At 28.9% G+C, this 22,355-nt stretch overlaps 3 protein-coding genes across 3 annotated transcripts; 2 read left to right on the top strand and 1 right to left on the bottom strand.

Annotated features, from left to right (window-relative positions):
* Positions 1–5,942: 5,942 nt before the first annotated feature.
* On the top strand, positions 5,943–9,991 carry LOC111038553. The gene is made up of 7 exons (XM_022321682.1): positions 5,943–6,007; positions 6,072–6,225; positions 7,907–8,071; positions 8,776–8,937; positions 9,014–9,157; positions 9,584–9,712; positions 9,788–9,991. Exons 1-7 carry the CDS (start codon positions 5,943–5,945, stop codon positions 9,989–9,991), a joined length of 1,023 nt encoding a protein of 340 aa, XP_022177374.1.
* Positions 9,992–16,511: 6,520 nt separating this feature from the next.
* Positions 16,512–17,022, top strand: LOC111038550 (piggyBac transposable element-derived protein 1-like). The gene is made up of 2 exons (XM_022321680.1): positions 16,512–16,637; positions 16,723–17,022. The coding sequence occupies exons 1-2, from the start codon at positions 16,512–16,514 to the stop codon at positions 17,020–17,022; spliced, it is 426 nt and encodes a 141-aa protein (XP_022177372.1).
* A 222-nt stretch (positions 17,023–17,244) lies between these two features.
* Positions 17,245–19,396, bottom strand: LOC111038549 (putative nuclease HARBI1). The gene is made up of 2 exons (XM_022321679.1): positions 19,312–19,396; positions 17,245–17,810 (listed from the first exon to the last, which is right to left on the bottom strand). Exons 1-2 carry the CDS (start codon positions 19,394–19,396, stop codon positions 17,245–17,247), a joined length of 651 nt encoding a protein of 216 aa, XP_022177371.1.
* Positions 19,397–22,355: the final 2,959 nt, after the last annotated feature.

Genomic DNA, 22,355 nt, shown 5'->3' with positions numbered 1-22,355 from the left:
TACGTTTCATTTCCCATTTTTTTTACAAAAGGTACTATTTCCGGAAATAAAACGTTTTGCACTAACCACTTACGGAAAAACACAAAAAAAAAGGTTAAATACAAATTAAAAAATGATTTTGAGTTCAAAAATGAATTTATCTTATATTTTTACATATTTTAGAATTAGTTTAACATTTAAAATGTTTGATTTGATGGTTCAACTAAAAAAACATCATTCCTGAAAATGTAGGTCTTAGGAAATAAGACGTTTTGAAAAGTTACCCTTCAATTGCTTTTATTTATGAAGTGTTAAGGTCCCCACACACTGCCGCGGTGGCGGTGGCGGTAAAATGAGTCCGGACACAATTCACCGCCACCGCGGCGGCACCGCCAAGGCAAAAGAATTTTATCGCCACCTCTGCAGTGTGTGGGGACCTTTATAACACAACAATATAATAATATTAAAGCCATAGTAGTTGTTGGACAAAGATTTGACATTATCTATTATTTAGTTAATAGATATAATATTGTCACAAAGAATTAAATTAAATTGGTTGTTCATACTAGTTAATATTTGTCATTTCCCTAGACCAGTTATATAAAAATTAAACTGCAGTCGTTAACGATACTCATGATTTCGCAAAACCAATAACCGTTCAGTATATTTTTTAGCTACTAAATGGTTAATGGTCTGATAGTAAGACACGCGGATAATACATTGCACATAGAAAAAAAAATTTAATTGTATATTACGATGATACAGATTACTCGGGAATGTACATTTAAATATATATTCCTATAGGAAGGTAGTCAAGATAACCCAGATAATTTCAATAAGTAGTCTTGGAAATATATGGGTAGTCGAGTTAATACGGAAGTACCACTTACTAGTGGTTTACCCACTCTCAACTGTTATATATAGTTAAACAGATCGCTATTACATTATGTTATAGTATAGTACAACTGTTGCCAGATAAATTGATCCAGCAGCGCCAGAGGAGGAAAAAACAGGGGTTCTCCGCCACAAATGTTATTACTGAAAATGAGTAAATATCCATGTATATTAGTATATTCCATAATTTCCATACCACATTAATCTATTAATATTGCCATTGACGCCGTCTTTTATTTTTATTCATTTATAATAAATAAATTGGTGAAGCGTCTGAGATCGCGGTCGAAACACAACGCGATGTTTAGCTACACTATCTATAGCGTCGCCGCCGTCGCATCAATTTATCTGGCAATCACTTTACTACATTATAACATTATTCGTTTGATTGTGACACCACATACAAGAAGTCAACCACTTAATGGCGACGTTAATGACAATCCTAAACCAGTGTATTGTACGTACAATTATTTCGTTAATCGGGATAATTGATTAATGAGGATAGATAAATTGCCGCCCAATGTGATCCAATTAAATAAACTCTACCATATATACATATGTATGTGTGTGTAATATATACACTTAATGAATAATTGTACAACTTGAATAGGAGTGTAAAAACTCACGTTTTCAAAACTAATATCTCCTGGAATTTGGACTGTTCCTTGTGCAGGACCTGTTCCACTTCCATGGAAAAACTTCTGCCCGGCAACAGATCAGTGAGCTCGCTGAACCATCCAGTCTTCAACTTGTCCATATTTAAGCACCACCAAAAGCGACGACGATGATGACTACTGGTTTTTTAAACTGAGAAAAAGAGAGCGCCGGACGTCTGACAGTGTAGAGTGTAGACTATAGGCTGCTATAATATAGTAAATACAGTCGGCAGGCAGTCATCGTCTGTCCCTCCCTCCCCGCCTCATGTGTAGCTACACGTTCGGTATGATCACCTGTGGCCTTCAATATAAAATTCCTACTGTCAGTACACAAGGAGGCGTTAGTTGGAAGCGTACGATGTATATGTATACATTTGTACCAGGGGTGACCAAACTACGGCTACCACGTTAACATTTTTATTAATCTGATAATAGGTATTATTCCTTTTCCCGTTCTTTAAATTATTTATAATTATATTGTGTGGCTGGTGATTTACTAATCGCTGGCCATCTTTCCTGTATATCTAATATAATATATAATAGTTAACTTGTACGGTTGATTGAATCAAAAACATGTTATATTTTATAATTCTTAAAAATATCATGTATTTACTTAAGACAATATCCAGGTCATTACTCAATACCGACATGTCGGCATAAATAGTGAATAACTAGTGGATACGTTGTGTAGGTACCTATATTATTTGGATAATATGTATTTTTCTGTTTTCATTAGCTCATAAGCTGATAAACCATAATTAATAACTTAAAAACATTTTTCGTATACGGACGTTTCGGCCCGAGATGATAAGGTCATTGCGCTCTACCGGTAATGTACGGTATATACTATATAACTAGTGGCGACCGAACTCTACCACCAGAGCGCGGTTTCCATTCCATCTTGGTATCTACTGGTGCCGACGATTTAGTGATAGAGTTACAATTTTATGTTGAGGGGCAGATCTGTCAGGTCCTCCTTAAATCAGTCGCCGTGACCATTTCTTGATATTATGTGTACATGCCCAGTCAATGAGGTCCTGCCCGGACAATGTAAACCTCGAATTTTTTTTTAACCAACTAATATTATAATTTAATTTTATTATAAATTATAATCATTACCTATTTATAGTATACATTTTTTTTTAAAAACAATCATTATTAATTTTATTCGTGTACTATAATATTACGAATATTTTGATGGATAACAAAAATAAATTAACAAGCATCATTATTTTATTTTTATAATAGATTATAATTTTATTATTACTTATTTATTTGAACAAGATTTAGAAGCATGGCATTTGGAATTACATAGTCTGTCTGATTTTCTACACTTGATTTTTAATTAGGCAGTACGATAAGTAACAAAAATAAGATTATACACAGTGTTTCAATAAATTCATAGTTTACTGCAGTATGATAAATGAATAAAATTAATAATGATTGTTTTAAAAAAAAATCAATAGGTAATAATAACTAAAATAATATTCGTTGGCTAAAAAAGAATTCGTGGTTTACATTGCCCTGGTAGGACCACATTGACCGGGCAATGTACACATTGTCCAGTATTCCACATTGCCCGTAACGGGTATGGTCGAATTGCACTTATTTTAGTCGAATTGCACTTGGGTTTAAAAAAGGTAATGGTCGAATTGCACTCGGGTAAAAAACAGGTAGTGGTCGAACTGCACTTGGGCTCAAAAAAATATTTTAATAAAATTATCATGCATTTGAAGGGCTTTTTTCTTTGCTGAATTTGAAATCATTCTCCGAGGTAAATTAAGTGGTTCTTCATGAATATGTATAAATTCAGACCGAATAATTACTTTAGAAAATTCATCTAGATATAGTTTTGAAAGACAACCACGATAGGCACCACGCCATTTAACACCATCATTAACATATTTTTCTTTCTAAAATGTATAATTTTGATACACGATTAAGTCACGGCCTCGTCCACTTTTAATAATTTTTAAACTGTTCATATTTACACATCGACGTAAAAGTGTGTAATAATTGTATTTTGCATAGGTCTACTTAGACACATAGTACACACCATACCGTATACAATAAAAGTATTAATCTTATATGCGTTATCTAAATGGCACGAACTAATATATAATGATATTAAATAAGTACCTACACCGTAGCGTTTTTTTTTGATTCACAATATATTTAACGGGTTTTCCATTTTAATTTTTTTTTTTTTGAACGAGTGCAGTTCGACCACTACCTGCTTTTTACCTGAGTGCAGTTTGACCATTACCTTTTTTCAATCCAAGTGCAATTCGACCATTCATTTGTAGGTAATAAGTGCAATTCGACTATCCCGGCCCGTAACATATACAACGGTAGGGATGTGGCCATATGCGGCTTTGTAAGTTCCCACACGAAACATAGCAGGTAAGGGGGTACATATGTAAGTTCCCACACTAAAAAAATTACACCCGTACGTAAGTTCTCACACGAAAATTTGTTTGTTTCTGTTCAAATAAAGTTTTTCGTAAAGTCAAATAAATTTATTGAATCTAGTCCAAATATATAATAAAAATTAAAAATATAATTTGTAGGTATGGTCCATATATTATCATATTATTTGTACTAGCACTAATACTTGGGGGTGGGTGGTAACTAGTACGTTACTGCGGTAACTTATCGATGTAATTAGTTTAGATCGCAAAAATCGTTTATTTTATTACTTTCTGGTTTTTCAGCCATGAAACTTTCTAAAAACAACCTTTTCCATCTCTTATCTTTATTACTTAGGTAACTAACATATATTGAATTATTAAAAAAAATTAACGTAGTTGGAATAAATCCAAATAAATTTATCTGATACTTCGAGTTTCAATGCACCAAGTAGTAAATATTATATTTCCGACAGCTCAAATATGGGGATGCCGTTTCCATTTGGGCCAAGCTTGGTAAAATTTAAAGTTTAGGGTATGCTCAAGAATTTAATTTTGCAAATAATGACTAAGGAAAGTGGCTGGTACATATATTTGGTTTACCATTTCTTAATCCAATAGAAGTTGGAGATTGTTTTATAGATAGTTTCATGGCTGAAAAACCAGTAAATAATAAAAAAAAAATTTTGAAATTAATTAGTGACGAATTACATCGAAGATACCAGTACGTCCCCCCCCCCCTAGTATTTGGGCTAGTACTAATTCTAATACAAGCCTTACTACAAACGCCCGCGAAAGTTTCCATTCCGAATTCAACTCAAATTCTTATCATCATCATCATCCGAATATATTCAAAATAAAAACATTTAAAAATGTTTCAAACAAATACATATTATATAAAGATAAGAACATCAGATTTCTATAGACCTCGAAAAATAAGTAAAAAAACAGAAGAAAAACAAAACTATATCAATAACAAAATATCAGATTATAACTTAAAAATAATTACACAGTATGACTATGCAAAGTGTTAGAGCTTTCGCAATAAACCAAATAAAATTTAATTTTTTCTTCTACTATTATCATTGATTTTAGAATCAATGCTATTATTATAATTATTATAACTATTATTATTTTATACTAATATACAAATAATATGTGGACCATACCTACACCTTATATTATTAATTTTCATTATATATTTGGACTAGATTCAATTAAAAATTTGATTGGACTTTTTTTATGCAACACAAAATCAAACAAATTTTAATCACACCAACTTCGTTTAAGTTGTCAGTACTAAGTCCGAATAAAGTGGGAAGGAAGTTTGTATTGGGAATTATTTTTTCCGTATGGGTACTTACGTATTGATACCTGCTATGCATAGTAGGAACTTACATTCGCCCAAGGATGTACCATACTGAGACGCTTGGGTAATCGGCTTCCAACCAGCAGCAGGCAATCCGAACAGCACATTAATCATTTATCATGTATTAAACCACCAAACTTGGAGGAGTTGCATTTCGCCAACGAAATAACGAAAAATAACCATTTTAATAGTAATATTCATAAATAAAATGGTTTTATTAATTTATGACCTTTTTATCTTATGTTTCATTTGAAAATCCAAAAATTGATAGTGGTTTCACCAATAAATATAAGTGGGGAAAAAATTAAAATATTATACAGTTTTAAAAAAGTATAAATCTTAGTTTAAAAAAAAAATTCAAAAACTTTAATAGTTATTAGTTATTACTTCCATGATAGGTACTTTAAATAACCACAATCACGATAGGAAACTGTTGCTAAGAGAAATAAGAATTTTCTCATAAGAATTATTCATAATTATGTATAATATATTTATGTATAATGTACATAGGTAGGTATACATTTAAAATGTATCACACCAATGTGTTAATCTTTCATATTATGATCATGTTGCTAAGCTATTAGTATGTTGATATTTTATGATTAAATTATTTTAAAACAGTATTATTTCAGAAAAATGAAAAAAAATTTTAAAGTTAAACCAATAAGGGATTTTATCAAGGAATTCGATGATCCCAGACAGTAAATACAAAAAGGGCTAAGTGAGAAAAATAAGGGTTTTGTTTAAACTAACAATTTTCTACAGAATTCACCGTGCTCTACAAGAACAAAAAGATGCCTTTTCTAGACTGGATTTAATTAAAAAAGAAAGGGAAAAAATGGATATCGATATGGACAAACTTAACGTTGAGCTAGCGGAATTTAAATCATACGTACACGACAAATCGTTTAAAGTTGAAGTAAGTTATATTCAGTTCTATAAAGCATTTAAATACTGTTTTAAAGATTTTTTGAAAAAATTATTCATACAAATGCATTCTGAATATTTTTTTAAAATGTATTCGATTACGTATTCAGAATACTTTCATACTAACTTATTTCAAACACAAAATAAAAGTATTAGATTGGTCATATATTATAAATACGAATTATATATATATTCATTGTCCATTGATTTTCATTACATCGGATACTAAGCCATAAGTTCTGGTTTACATTGTATCGATTTTCTTCAACACCAACTTTTCTGGTAGGAATGTGAATCTATTTGTGGTGTATTCAGGAGGTCAAATATTTAAAATTCTCAATAGTTATCAAAAGCAACATTAAAAAAAAACAAAAAAATTAAGGAAAAACGGGAATTTATAGGAAAAACCAGTTTTCAGATTGGGTTTTTGATGTAAGTTTTACAAAAATGACCTTAGATACATGACATTTTCACTGAATATTTGTGTTAGCATTGTCTATACGACATACAATTTTAAAGGTTAGGTATATTTTGACTTGTGTTGAACTGTTTATAGGCATATTTAATTTTTGGTTTTTTTTTTTTAATACAATAAGGTTCCTTAGGTATAAGTTTTTATTAATAGAATTTTAAAAAAAGTTGAGCCTAAATCCATAATAATTTTTTATGGGCTTATTTTTTGTAAACTTAAAATGTTGATGAAATTTGTAAAAAAAAATTAAAATTAACAAGTTATTGTGAGTTAGAAATTCATAAAAATGTTTCTTTGTGTATCTAAGATAACAATTTAATGCAAGATTATGAATTGAAATTTTTACAACATTAGATTTACTCGATTTCTCTAGTAGCGATTTTCTTATTTTGTTGTAATTTAAAAAAAGACATACTGTAGACACTTGAGATTTACATTAAATGTTTATTTCATCAATTTACATACTTGACTTTATTTTCAAAATATTTTCACTCGTTTTAAGCTGTCGACGGACATTTTCAATTTTCATTTTTTTTCATTTTTTTCTTCTATAAATATCATTAAAATTATATTGGTTGGTTCAAAAAGCATGAAAATTGAATACAAGACTTTTGATATATTGTGACAATAGCAGTTGAAAAATATTAAAAATACATTAGCAAGATTTTTTTTATAAGCATTTAAAGTTCAATTTTTGAAAATATTTATCAAATTGAAAATTGAAAATGATTCTGTAGTTTAACATTTATTAAATTCCAATTTTTACGTCTAAGGATTGAAAATATAAAGCAAGGTTCCACTGAATCAGTTTTTTCCATAACTAAGAAATATAAGAAATATATGAATACAGTTATTTTTTACACACATTTGATAAATGAAAATAATATTAATTCAACTTACCGGCTGCCATATTAATAATAAGTAATAACAATATAAAATATCCTTGACTGACATACCGAAAAATATAACCTTTTTAAAAACATTTTATGATCTGTAATATATATAATAATATGATAGATAATAGTTATTAAACAATATTTACTTACATGTTATTACTTATTAAATATTTAAATTTATATTTATTTCGTGCGATTAAAAATAGGTTTTAACCATTAATAGGCCAATATGGATATTAGAAATACAGAATATTTTATAATATTCTATTTAATAATAAATTTTCTTCTATATTATTGTATTGCAGGACTATATAGACACGATTGACGAATGTGAAAATATTATTATAGATGAAAAATTGAAGCAGAACGATTATCATAGAAATATTAAATCTATTGGTATTAATATAAAAAAATTAGACAAAATCGTTCAAGATGCCACTTCTCGCATTGAAAGTTATAAACCTTACGAGGCATGTTTCAATGTTATGATACCTATAATATTCATACAACACCTATGAAATAATCGAAAAACTATTACTATTACAGTATCTTTTACACTTTATAAGATAACACTAAATAATACAGGCAGATTTTGTGATATTGTGATGTAGTATTGCGGGAATTGGAGTACTTTTACATTTTGAAAATACATACTTCAAAGTGTTAACCCTTTTGAATTGTATGCACCTAAAATGGAGCTTTAAATTTTTAAATATAAGTAGCAAGATCTATTTATGACACCATGATTTCAACTTTCATGAAAATATACTAATTAAATACTTAAAAGTAATAATAAAATAATAATATATACATATATATAATAGAATAATAAAAAATTTATTCATATTTAATACTTATAAGCTTACAAACATAGCCAAACAATCGGATCAATTTACACAGATTTGGACCAAAATCCAAAAATTATTATCCAGTGAGAAAATTAGAGTTTGCCGTTTCAAAAGAGAACAATTTGTATAAATATTGTTATCCCTAAAAGGGCTTACATTTTGAATATTTCCTTCGGCCTTAAATATCAATACAATTCGATTCGACAGGTCTCTAGGCTTTAATAATTCGTGTTAAATTGAATCGCTGAACACTCAAGATATGATACATATATTTTATAATGATTATGTATTGATATGTTATATAAGTTTGTCCGTCACAACTTTAGGAATTTATTTCAAAAGTAATTGCGAAAAATCCTCGATACGAAAATGTGTATGACATAATCAAGCATGTAGAGGAAATGGCTTGTATAAGAAACATAGGTTCAATATTAAAAATATCCGATTTGAAAGAAAAAGAATCAATCAATAACGACAGCTCCGAAGAGGTATTATAAATATTTTTAAGATTTTTTTGTAAACTCACCTAATTACTGTTAATCTTTAAATTTATCATAATTTTAGATTCAATATAAGAAACCTAAAAATCACAAACTAATTTTAAATGTGAACTTTAACGACGCTCGATCTTATCTAGATGATCTAAAAAAGGCGGATTTAATGTACATTAAGAGGAAGGCGCATATTAAATCTGAATATAACATTAAAGTGAGAAAACCCATTGTTAATTATTAAACGTTATAAATATTGTGCGTTTGAGATAGAATTGTGCACTAAGATATTATTTCCGGGCAATATAATATAAATAATAATTACTATTTACAATGTAAGGATCATTTAAAAAAAAATAATAGATGAAAAATATAGGTATTTATGATTTTTCATTTTACTCAAATAGGTATAACCCGTAAAAAACAGTGGTCCAAAAACTGAATTGTTTTCAGTATAATATCAGTTTTTGAACCACTGTTTTTTTGAAATCGAAACGGTTGCCAAGTGCCAAGATGAACTTAACTTAACCGCACGGGTTATGTACATACATATTTAGTTTAATTCTGTGTAGTCCTTACACAATTATTTTTAATTTGTCAATATTTCATACCATTAGTCATTTATATTATATTGTATGATTAGATACATTTAAATCCTGTCAATCAAATTTATCTCAAGACGGATCTGGAAAAAATGAAGGATAAGCAAAGATTTGCACAAATGGAAGACTTTCAAAATGAAATACAGGAAAGAGAAAAAGAAAATAACTTTGTATGATAACATAGAATTTTTATTTTTATAGTGAATTATTATGTAAATGTGAATGTTGACATTTTTTTTTTAAAGGTGATCAGTTCAATTTTACATCAGTATAGGGAATTATATCTCAAAAATAATGGAAAATTACCAACGGAATTTCCCATGGCAGAAGAACAGTTGGCATACATTTTTAATTTCTACAAGAAACTAGTAAAACGATTAGAAATTTATGAAAACTTAAAATCAGGCAAAAAAACAGTGAAAGATTACATTTCAGAAACAAAAGACTAAATTATTAGAACAATTTTTACACAAACTAATAAAAAAATGTTCTAGTAAATTGGTCCTTTGTTTCGAAAATATAATCTTTCACTATCTTTTTGCCCGGTTTTAGGTTTTCATACATTTTAAATTGTTTTACTAGCCAAATTGCAGAAATTAAATACGATACATTGTCTTTATAACTAAATGTAATGAATTAATGTTTATCAAATAAAATTATTTTTTTAATTTAATTTTTCAGTAACATAGTTATTATTACATTATTTCAGGGCTTGAAACCTTTCCTGAAAATTTGAAAACTGTTAACGGTTACTTGTAACTTTGAATAGATTACTGTAATTTGAAACCTATTTTTATTCCCAGTTATCATTAACCGTGACGATTTTTCAGTGAACATAAAAAGTTCTAAGAACATAATATTATGTTTTAACCGGTTAACTAGTCTTTAACTAATATGTTTAATTTATTTTAAATAAAGAAAACTACATAAATTAGTATGATGATTCAAATAATTGGTATTCTATAACATAAATTATAAACTTAATATCATTGGTCGGGCTACATGACATAAGCGCCAAAGGTACAAAAATGACCTATCATTTGCGCCAAAATTTGTATGACATAAGCGCCAATCTAATATTGTATACCTGTTGTACTTAACACATGGCATAAGCGCCAAAGGTATAATAATGACCTATCATTTGCGCCAAATTTAATATTTTATTTCATATAATATATTACATTAAAAAAATGTTCAATAATAAATTGTTAAAATATAATATGAGTATAGGTATGTATACATGCAATAAATATAAATTTAATAAATTGGTTGAGTTTTTGTAAAATAATACATTTATCGATTAAGATTAAACGTTTGGAGTTTTTGATCGATATAGTTCTAATTATAATATTATCTGTTATTTAATATCTTTTAACCGTAGCACCAGTGGCGGCTCGTGGTGTTCAAAGTAGGCGGTGTGTAATTATTGCAAAAGTTTATTTTAAAAAAATTAGTCTGTTTTAAGCATAAATGTAATTAGTAAAATATTTATTAGCATTTTTAATTTTGAGATTATACAGTTTTAGAAAATAATATTAAGTACTTTAAAAAATATTAATTCGGAGTATAATAATAATTGTCGTTTGTTTGTTTTTAAAATTTAATTTTTTTATATAATAAATACAGTTAAACAGATATTTGTTAAAATTAATTTATTATTATACATAAATGCATTATTATTATACATTTTCACTATTATATCTAATTAATATATGTGGTGAGCTCACACTTGCACACCTAGGCACGAGCCGCCACTGCGTAGCACACAGGTACCTAGAATTTTGGCGCTTATATACGATACGATTTTGGCGTTTTTGTAAAATACGATTTTTTTTCTCATCTCATTTTGGCGCTTATGTACGATACGATTTTGGCGCTTTTGTAAGGTACGATTTTTTTTTTCTTATCACATTTTGGCGCTTATGTCTTTCACCGATTGGTCGGTACTCTGTAGTCCTGGTCTCCCTTCTGTGTATTGTACTGAGAATTCTAAAATATAATGTATTTGGTATTGTCACAACTTATAAATTATAATCATGAAGATAATATTATACAATAATAATATATAGATAATTATGATTCCTAATACCTATTATAGGTATATATACCTACTGGCTACTATGTATATTATAGTGTGTTATTGATTATTATTTATTGTTATGTATTCGATTCTGAATTAATGTATTGTATTTACAATGATATGTTTGTTGTTTTTTTCTGTCATCAACATTTGTGGTAGTATAAATGCTTCAATTTTTGACAGCAGCTTATGTTGTGATAAAAAAATGGAATCTAGTTGGTACTTTTGACAGGTAAAAATTGAAATAGCTTTATAAAGTGAGGCGAAATATAAAATAAAAAGTGAATAAAATGGTTAGTTTTACACAAAACCAATTTTTTAAGAATAATAAATTTTATTTTTTTGGTGTAACTCATATACTTACCGTAGACACTTAAAATGTTCACCGAATATTTATATTATAATTTTCCATATATTATGGTTACCTTTTCGAAATATTTTGATTCCATTTAAGTTATTAATAGCATTGATACATTTTTCAAATTTTGTATTTTTTTTTAAATCAGTGTCGACAGTAACATTTTTATTACAACAATAAGTTGATAAAACATTTTGCGCTCTGTCAAAATACTTAAACATTCAATATAATGTTCCTCATAATATGTTGTAGATAAAAATTTAAAAAAAAATTAAGCTTTAATCCTCAATGATTTATTACGAGCTTATAAATTTTGGATTTAAAATTCATCAAAATGTCGACAATTTGCAAATTATTTTTCAGTTAGAAATGCATAAAAGTTTTTCTATTCATTCCTTACATTAGAAATTTTAATATGAGATACAACCCAAGTTTTACTATCTTTATCTATATAAAAATGTTTCCCAGAAAGTTATGCTATTAAGATTATTTATTTATACGGGAAATTCCTTTTGATAATGATATAATTTACAAAGTAAATACAAAGTAATGTAGGAGATAAAGTAACTTAATGAGTTAACAAAAATTAGAGAGTAGACTAATAAACAAGAAACAGTAGTTAGTGAGTGAGCAATATAATAAAGAAGTGTAACAGACAACTATGACTTCTGAAAATAAAACTGTGAGCATAGAAAATAGCAGTTAAGAGTAAGAATCTAGGAAGGAAGGGTCATTATTAGCATTAGTCATTAGACGTCTGAGAGGTTCGTATTGTTGGTATTTTGCGGTGACATTGGGAATATGGAAAGAGATATTAGAACGTGTAGAGCGAGGAGGAATTTTAAAATTTATCAAGGAAAGTAAGGTGGGAGAGTCAATTTTGTTGAGTATAAGATCATTGAAGAACTTAGAGCTAAGCATACGTCCACGGTCAGAAAGGGTATGTAGCACAAGAGCATCAGCAACGGGTGAGTGATCATGAGGTTCATGTGGAATACCTAAGGAGAAACCAAAAAGCTCAGAAACTTACGTTGTACGTGCTAAAGTTGGTTTGAGCCGGTGGCCGTGTATAAGGATTCCAGATTACCAATCAATATTCTAAGATGGGTCGAACTAGAGCACTAGAGCACAAAACCAAGAGTTGTAAGTGATTTACAGCAAATTATTGAAATGTGCTCACTCGGATTGAGATTACTTGATAATTTGAATCCCAAGTCAAGTATAGAGTCAAAGACCCATTCGATGATAGTGTCAGAGAGTTTATAATTCCATAGAATTGGATTCTGAGACCTGGAGGAGGTTATGACCTGGCATTTAGCAAGATTAAGCTTCAAGCCAAAAGTTTTACACCACATAGAGAAACACTCAAGATTATTTTGTAGACGTAAACAGTCGTCAATTGATTTATTTTTCAAATATATTTTCATGTCGTCCGCAAAGCAAAGTATTCTGGCAGAAGGAAGAGCATTTTTAACACTATTGACGAATAAAGAAAAGTATAGGTGATGGGTGACCTTGAGGTACACCAGAAGAAGACGGGAATACGTTCGATTTTATACGATTATTATTATATTTTTTTGTTAGTTATTAAATTTGATTATTTATGTTAGTGCAAATTAAAAAAAATGTTTAGAGTAAATCCACAATAATTTTTTATGAGAGTGTAAACTTAGAATTTTGACAAAATTCATAAAAATCAATAAAATTAGTAAATTATAATTAGTTAGAAATTCATAAAAATTATTTTTTTATATCTAAGATTAAAAAATTTAATACATGATTTCTTACAAGTTTGTCAACCACCTTTATCAAAAAAAAATTTCAACCGGAAAATCAAATTAAATCTTTATGAGCGTTTGAAGACCGACGTGAAGTTGGCACTCCGACTTTATCGTATCGTCCCCAAACCAATACCACATTTTTGCAAATAATTTGCAACAATTCGCAACACCAGTTATAAATTTGCAACAATTTTTTTACGCTAGGAAAAATAAAATTCGTTCTGGGTCCTAAATTCACGTTGCACCCAGACTTTATCGTATCGTCCCCAAACTAGTACCATATTTTTGCAAATAATTTGCAACGATTTGCAACACTGGGAAAAAAATTTGTAATAATTTTAAAATAAAATTCGTTTGGGGTGCCAAATTCACGTTGCACCCTTACTTTGTAACCAATATCATGTTTTTGCAAATAATTTGCAACAATTTTTGTCTGACCATTTTGACAGTTAAATGATCAACTTTGGTTCGCTAGGTTATATTAACTATTGTCCTCTAGAGTTTAGAATAATATGCATCAATACTTGTAACTGAAATACCTCATTTACAAGAGCTAAATATTTTTTTCTTATAACTACCTATGTATTTAAGAGGATGCTACCCATGCATTTGTGCTCTCCATCTTACACACGTACGACATACCAAATTTTTGTTCACTTGTTTCAATAGTGAGCTGTTAGTTTTGATACTAAAGTGATTTGACCTATTATCAATTTTTTATATAATAACATTATCTGTGCTTAAGCGTTGGCTTTTATTGGCTATTTTAATTTTCAAGCGAGATATGAGCATTTTTAATTTTTGGTATATCACATACCCATATCTTGCTTGAAAATGAAAATTTTGAAATATCACCAAAGCTTAAGCACAGATAATGTTCTTACCCAAAAGTTATATAATAGGTCAATTCTCTATAGTATTTCACTAGCCCCCCCCCCCAAGTTACAAAATCGTTATTTTTTCTTCACCATTAATTAGTGTGGAATTTGTGTGAATTTGTATGAATATTTTCAGAATTTGTGCGACAAAGAATTTACGACGAATTCAAAAAAACTTTGAGGGGCTGGTGAAATGTTCGCTGGCCCAGCCTAAGTGTAATTAATCGACTTTTCTAGATTTTTTTACCAAAAATTAGTGCACATTAGTGTGAATTTGTGTGACAAAAATAGAAATTTTCGAGCTACCCTTAATCCTTAACCCCCTATATAACATTTGACCGTTTTGGCCATTTCCCCCCACCCCCCCTCGATGGTGAAAATCCTACTTTTCTTCACTTTTCTTTTACCAAATATTAGTGCGCGATTAGTGTGAATTTGTGTGACTATTTTTAGAATTTGTGTGACAACTGTTAAACTCGGAAAAATATTATTAATTTATAAATAACTCTAAGTTAGATATATGCCCTTAATTACTATATTTAAGCAAAGAAATACATGAACATTCATTATAAGTTATAGAACTACAGATCTCATAGGTACAGTTTATGGAAAATGTAATTTAAAAAGAACAAATACAACAACAGTCAATAGATACAACCCTTTAGCGAATAGTGGTAACCATATTTACCACTGTTCACTCGTTGGTCACTCAAAATTGTTCTTAACAATAATTGAAATATTTGATTTATCAAGCAACCAGTGTAGCCATACCGACGATAGTTTTATTTTCTTAATCACAGGAAAATTTAACACGATATGAAGTAATCAATTATTTTTCGCTCCCTTTCGAAAAGATAATATCCAAATTCAAATATGATAGGGTCGTGAAAATGAACTGATTAATGATTTCATTCGATTACGATTCGTGAATTTGCATCTCTACGATGTGAATACAATTTATATTTTTTAATATTAAATCAAGCATACAGGTATGTTTTAAATTTATACTCATATAATTTTATTAGCAAACAGGTATAGGTATATCAAATAAATAAGTAATTTATTTTTATGATTTTAGTATGGATGAAGATAGTGTAAGGGACTATTTATTTTCAATCACTGATGAGCAAGCTGAATGCTCTAATATTGGCGGCGATTCAGATTATGAAGACGGATTATTAATAACTAGTCCACAGCACAAAAATGCAAGAAGTACTTCATCACAATCATCCAGAAAATCTGATTCTCTAGCATATGAACCAGATGTAACCAAATCATCAATCACACCAGTATCAGGTATATCTCGTAGCACACCACCATCTACTCTCAATTTTTCTACAAATGATTTTGATATTATGAGTATGCCCATAGAAATAATTGGAAATGGTGACGTATCTACTGAAATAAATGTAGATTATATTGTTTCTCCTAACATTTTGCCAATAAGCAACAGGTTGACAAAAAAAAAAAGATTTCCTCAACCAACATTAATTTTCAAATGGAAAAAAAGGTTATAGACCTAAAACATTTAGGAGATTTGAATTCACACAACCTTTTGGACCTAAAGTACCTGTTGATATAAGTAGTCCAATTGATACTTTCAAGCTGTTTTTTGGTGATGATATTCTAAATACTTTCAAGACTCGATCTGAATTATATGCTGCTTAATGTAATCAACAATTTGTTACTTCAATTGAAGAATTACAAGTATTTTTTGGCTGTCTCATCATAATGGGATTTCATAAATTACCTACAATTCGTTTTTACTAGTCAACAGATGCACATTTTCAAGTTCCAAGGATATAATCTATTATGTCTTTAAAAAGATTTCTATCTATACTACGATTTATTCATTTAAATAATAATTTGACTATGACTAAACGGGGACATGTTGATTATGATAAATTATACAAAATGAGACCTTTGATCAACAAACTAAATGAAAAGTATTTTTCAAATTTCAACCCATCTAGAAATATTGCTATAGATGAAAGTATGGTTGCTTTCAAGAGAAGAACCACAATTTAACAATATATGCCACTTAAGCCAATTAAACGAGGAATAAAAATCTGCATGTTCTAAGACTGGATACCTACTACAGTTTGAAGTATACCAAGGCAAGCAAGATCTAGAAATTGGCCTAGGAGAAAAAGTTGTGATACATTTAGCTAATCTTTATGACAACAGAGGATATTATTTTTATTTTGATGGATTTTTCAGTAATATTCCCATGGTGAAAAGTATGGTTGAGAAAAATAATTTTGCATGTGGTACTATCAAATCAAATAAAAAATATTTTCCATCTAGTGTTTTAAAAGATGACAAAGAACTAAAACAAGGTCAGTTTGATGTAGTTACTTCTTTACCTATAAATATTTGTTAATTTATAATAAAAAGTTTAAGGTAAAAAACATTACTATTAATTCTTAAGTATAAAAAATTTGTTAATTCTTTTATTTAATTTTTGTTTTTTTATTATATAGGTGCAATATACATAATTAATTTTGTTTCAATTATTATTACTTATTGTTATTATAAATATTACATTTTGTTATTTTTATTATCTATAAAGAACATACATTTTGTTATTTTTATCAAATAAATATTAAAGATGTGAAAAGTATTCATCTATTAATTGTTGTCTTGCATTTCCTTCATCAATATGGTGTTCTATTATGTTCATATTTTTAATATCTGGTAAAACTATATCTAGTAGAGCTGGTGGATCTGTGTCTTTATTATCAATAGCTATGTTATGTAAGACACAACAGGCTACAATAACAGCTTGAGTAGTTTGTAATTTCAACCGTGATCCAAAAGATAATATTGGAAATCTTCGTTTTAGAACACCATAAGATCTTTCGACAGGATTCCTAGTCCTAATGATCGACTCATTATATAGTTCTTCAATGTCGTTTCTTGGATTTATGAAAGGTGTAACAATCCGTAGAGAATTTGCATAGCCACTGTCAGCTACTTTCAAACTGTTTCCCCATTCACCACTGTTTAACCTGTTAAAAAACCTTGATTTCTTGAGTATTGTATAGTCATGACATGATCCTGGCCAGCGTGCTACAACATCCATGATTTTTAAGTCAGGACATGATACAGTTTGTATATTCAATGAAAAGTATCCTTTTCGGTTTCTGTAGTATTCAGCATTAGGTCCACCTATATTAACATGTAAATAATTTTTATTTATACAATACCTACACAAAATAAATTCATTATCTGCTACTAGCGTTGTAGGAAAAAATTAAAAAATGTTAATATTTTATTTTTATTTTTTACAGTTTCTAATAATTAATAATTAATATAGCTACTTTGTTGTTCCTACAACAATAAAACAACACAGTTTTTAAGTATATAAGTTTATTAAGATGAACAAAGCAATAAAGATATTATGAATAAACTATACTCTATTTACCGAGAGTTGACCCACTCCGCGCATGCATACTGAGCCGCCGGAGCATTCATACTCCCCGAGTAGGAGACCGGCGGTCTGTGATTGGTCGGCGGTGTTCGGTGACCGACGGCGCTTGTCGTAGTAGGCAGTTGCCGCCGTGCATACGGAATGTTACAAAAGCATTGGTACGAAAATTACGATTATACGTCTATTATATTATTTTTTTTATATACTATCCATAGCGAATTATATTGATGAAAAAATAACAAATACGGAAAAAAAAATAGTCGTAAAAAGAATAAAATCGTAATCGTTGGCAGAAGTGCGGTAGGACGTACGCGGAGGTAGCGTCGAAACGTTGTGAATACAATCACTACGTAAACACCAACTGCCGCCGCGACGATCACCACTAGCGCTGAAACGAGCGGTGGCATGCGCAGCCGCGACCGGTTTTCGTCGTGGCGAGTGGGTCAACTCTCGGTAAATAGAGTATACTTGTTATAATAATATTAGTTTATAAATTCTAAATAATAATTCATTGAATTCTTTTTTTTTTTTATTAGTTTTTAACTATGATCATTAGCATTTTGTATGGGGTTACGGTGGGTCTGTGGGAGGTTTTGGTTGATTTTGAACAACACGTTTGTATAATGTGGGAAGAGGATTCGTCACTATAAGAACCCGGGTAGTGGTTTTCCATTCGGGAGCTAGAGTCACCGGACTATGCTTGAATGCAGCACACATTTCCCCGGAACACCAGAGATGAAATTGTTGTTGTACAAAAAAAAAATTATTGAAAAAAAAAGTGGAGTAGGACGCACTTGACGAAACACTCTGTTTAGCTTTTTTCGTGTCTTTTTCGTCAGTGGATAATTTATCCAATTATACCTTCATATTATGTATAACATTTTAATATTCACTTGTGGTCATGGATCGTCCAACTCACAATTTTTTTACATTGCTTTTTTAATTAATAATACTCAATAACCTCATAAGTAATAAGAACGCACGCGCTGTTTGCATGTTGCGTTATATAGTATTAACGTGGTAAATACAATATTATGAATTATGATGTATGAGAAACATAGACTACATAATATAGTCATAGTTGTGTATCAGCTCTTATAGTATTATATAACATTAATACCAATATTATCTTGTATTAAAATTATCAACTAGTGTCTACTAGCACCCATTATAATATAAGATTAAAATGATAATTTTAAATCGTATCATTGTTATAATAATGTAATATAATTGTATTACAACTTTTAAAATTAGAAGAAAGTCTATTTAAAGGTTTCATTAAGAGCCAATCCAACCTGGTGTTCGTCTGTGTCCCGTGTGCCATGCTATCCGAGAGTGTGGGGCTGACGGGGGTTTCAGCAATTCTGTTATCCGCTTGTATTTTGGCGAAATCTCATTTATAAATTCTCAAAAGTTAGAACCATTATAAAATAATATTTTAGAAATAAAACCTAACACAGTACAATGCGAGCTGGAAATCGGAATTTGAAGTAGAACGCTAGAATGAAAAAAAGTATTTAATATTCTTGAATAAAAACACAATTAAAAAGTATGTTTTAAGTATTTAAAATACATTGGTCAAAAAGTATTGAAAAAGTATTTGAGATACAAAAAAAAAGTATTTCGATACAAGTATTCAAATACTTTAACAATACTTTAAACACTATAATATCGGATGGCACGGACAAAAATAAAACAATTATACCAGCAGCACCATCTACCGATAAAAATGAATGGAAAGGTTGCACTCAATCTTTCAACTTCAAAACTAAAATATCAAAAAAAAAGTTAACTAATATTTCGCACAGGGCTCAAATTTGGAAAAAAAAATTGTTTTACGTTATTTAGTATCAAACCGTTAAACAATTTTTGTGTTAAACGTTACTTAAAATTAAAACGTTATTATTTGTTTACGTTTATCGTTATTGGAAATTTAAACGTTTTCATTTTTACGTTCAAATTTTTAACATCATTAAAAATTAAAACATGATGTTGTACCTATTACATTTTCACAATTAAAATAATATTATAAACAATAATTTATAATTGTAAATATAAATTTTCAATATTACGTTTATTGTAGATGTTTAATATTAATTTAATTTAAACATAAAATCAGAAGTATATACCAAATTCTAAACATTACAGCTGTTTGATCCACTAAATTCAAATTTTTAAGTACTGCATGTAATTTTGTTATCCACGTAATTTTCAGAAACAATATATGTGTGATGTAGCCATGTAGGACACTCTTAACTAAAAAAGGAAGACAAACATTATTCAATTTTCTATTTAGACAAAGAAATGCCCGTACTTTTTATATTTTAAATTATAACATAAGAAATCACTTTGTCATTAGGCTTAAAAGTTATTTTGATGTCTAACAGGAAAAATGACACAAAACTAAAGCTGTGTAAGTGTGTAACTTTGATAAAATTGATACAGTTTTGGTAAAATACTGTATATCTAAGTAATTATAGTCTACCGTTTTTTAAAAAAAAAGGAAAGCTTTAAATTCTGTAAACTGTATGTTAATCAATAAATATGTACACAAAAAGCAAGGCAAAAAGATATATATCATAATAAATCTAATCAATAAAAAAAAATAATGTTGCTCCACGTAGAATAGCGTGGGTATTTCTTACTCATATTCTTAGTTGTTTATAGTTAATACTTTCAGAGCTATGAATTATGATGCTAACTATTATTCCAATTGGTTCCTGAAATGTGAAGTAACTATTTCTGTTATTTTTAACATTTATTTTCCATTATATTTTTAAATTGGCGACTTTCGATTTCACTGATTTCCGTGTACAAATAAACATGTTACATTATACCTGCATATTCACACAATATAACCGGGCACAAATTTAAAAATAAATTAAAACCATAGAATGCCAATGGCTATTCGTGGAATTCAATCTTATTGAAATAACCTATAAGTTATATGTTCATTATAATAATATTATATTATTAAATATTAATTCTTTATATTATAAACGTAATTATTTATCATATTTTTATAGTTATAATATTATGTATAGTACTGTATACTCAGGGGCGTGCCGAGGAGGTGGTTTTGGGGGTTCAAACCACCCCCAAATTGATTGGCTTATTTTTTTCAACTTCGTGATATTTACAAAATAAAAAATAACATTAACATAATATTATGGGGAAATCCGATAATATAATAATTAATATAAAAATAATACAATATTTGACGATCTTTAGTTTTTATTCCCTTTAGTACATTTCTGCGTATTTTATATTCGTGGTACAACGGCAGGTTCTTAACGCTGTTTTTGGGTTTTACGTTAAATTGAATGAAATCAGTTTTCTCGTTGCCATGTGGGTCTTATCGATGACATAATAATAATTTTATTACAACGAAAGCAAATCATAAATATTTGTAATCTTTCACATCATTTCTGTAACTGACAATACCGAGTACCGATACAGTATTTTCAATTTAATTGTGTCGTTATGAACAGTAAAATAAACCTACTCTTAATTTGTGTATAATCTTTCATTTAGTTAGTGTTTACAACGATTGGTGATCTGTTGTACTCTTACGTTTTATTATTTTGAAATTTATTTTCATACAGTTATTATTATCTAAAATTCGCCAACATAATTGTACATTAAATTGTGAAGAGATAAACAACGAATTTAAAAAAAAGGTTAGTGACAAATTATTTTATCTGAAAAAAATTAAAATATAAAATGTATAATTATTGTTTTAAAAAAAATTAAGCGTAGAAAAAATAATAAAAAATAATTCGTCAATCATATTTTTATAAATAAAGTTATAGTTACATATTATCAGGGCTCGTAAGTTCAGGCATTTGCATGTTTTTTTTGCTACACAGAGAAATATACTAACTGAGATACAAATCCGTTTCATAACAATAGTAATAATAATATGAAGTTTAATAATGCATGTTTTTGCATGTTTTAGGTGTAAAGGCATATTTGGCATATAATCGTTTTTTTAGAGTTTATAGCCCATTATATTATTTCATAAAAAAATTGTTTAGAAAAATATTTGAAATGTTTCTTGTTTCTTATTTACTTTCCCGTTTACTGAATGATAGTGTTTTGATTTATTTTGATTTTCGTGTGACTACTGACTTTTCTAGTATTTCCCTATTTGGATTTTATGCGTTTTACTTAGTACCGCGGAAACAATTCCGTCGTCGAAACGATACCTGTGCAAGCATGTACAGGTGTCAGGTATGTAGTGTTCTTGCACACGCCAGTCGCCGATGAGTTGTTTAACTGTA

This window comes from Myzus persicae, unplaced genomic scaffold (assembly GCF_001856785.1).
Source record: "Myzus persicae strain clone G006 unplaced genomic scaffold, MPER_G0061.0, whole genome shotgun sequence".
Lineage (NCBI taxonomy): Eukaryota > Metazoa > Arthropoda > Insecta > Hemiptera > Aphididae > Myzus > Myzus persicae.
Note: the sequence above shows the minus strand (reverse complement) of the source record. Positions and strands in the feature narration are given on the sequence as shown.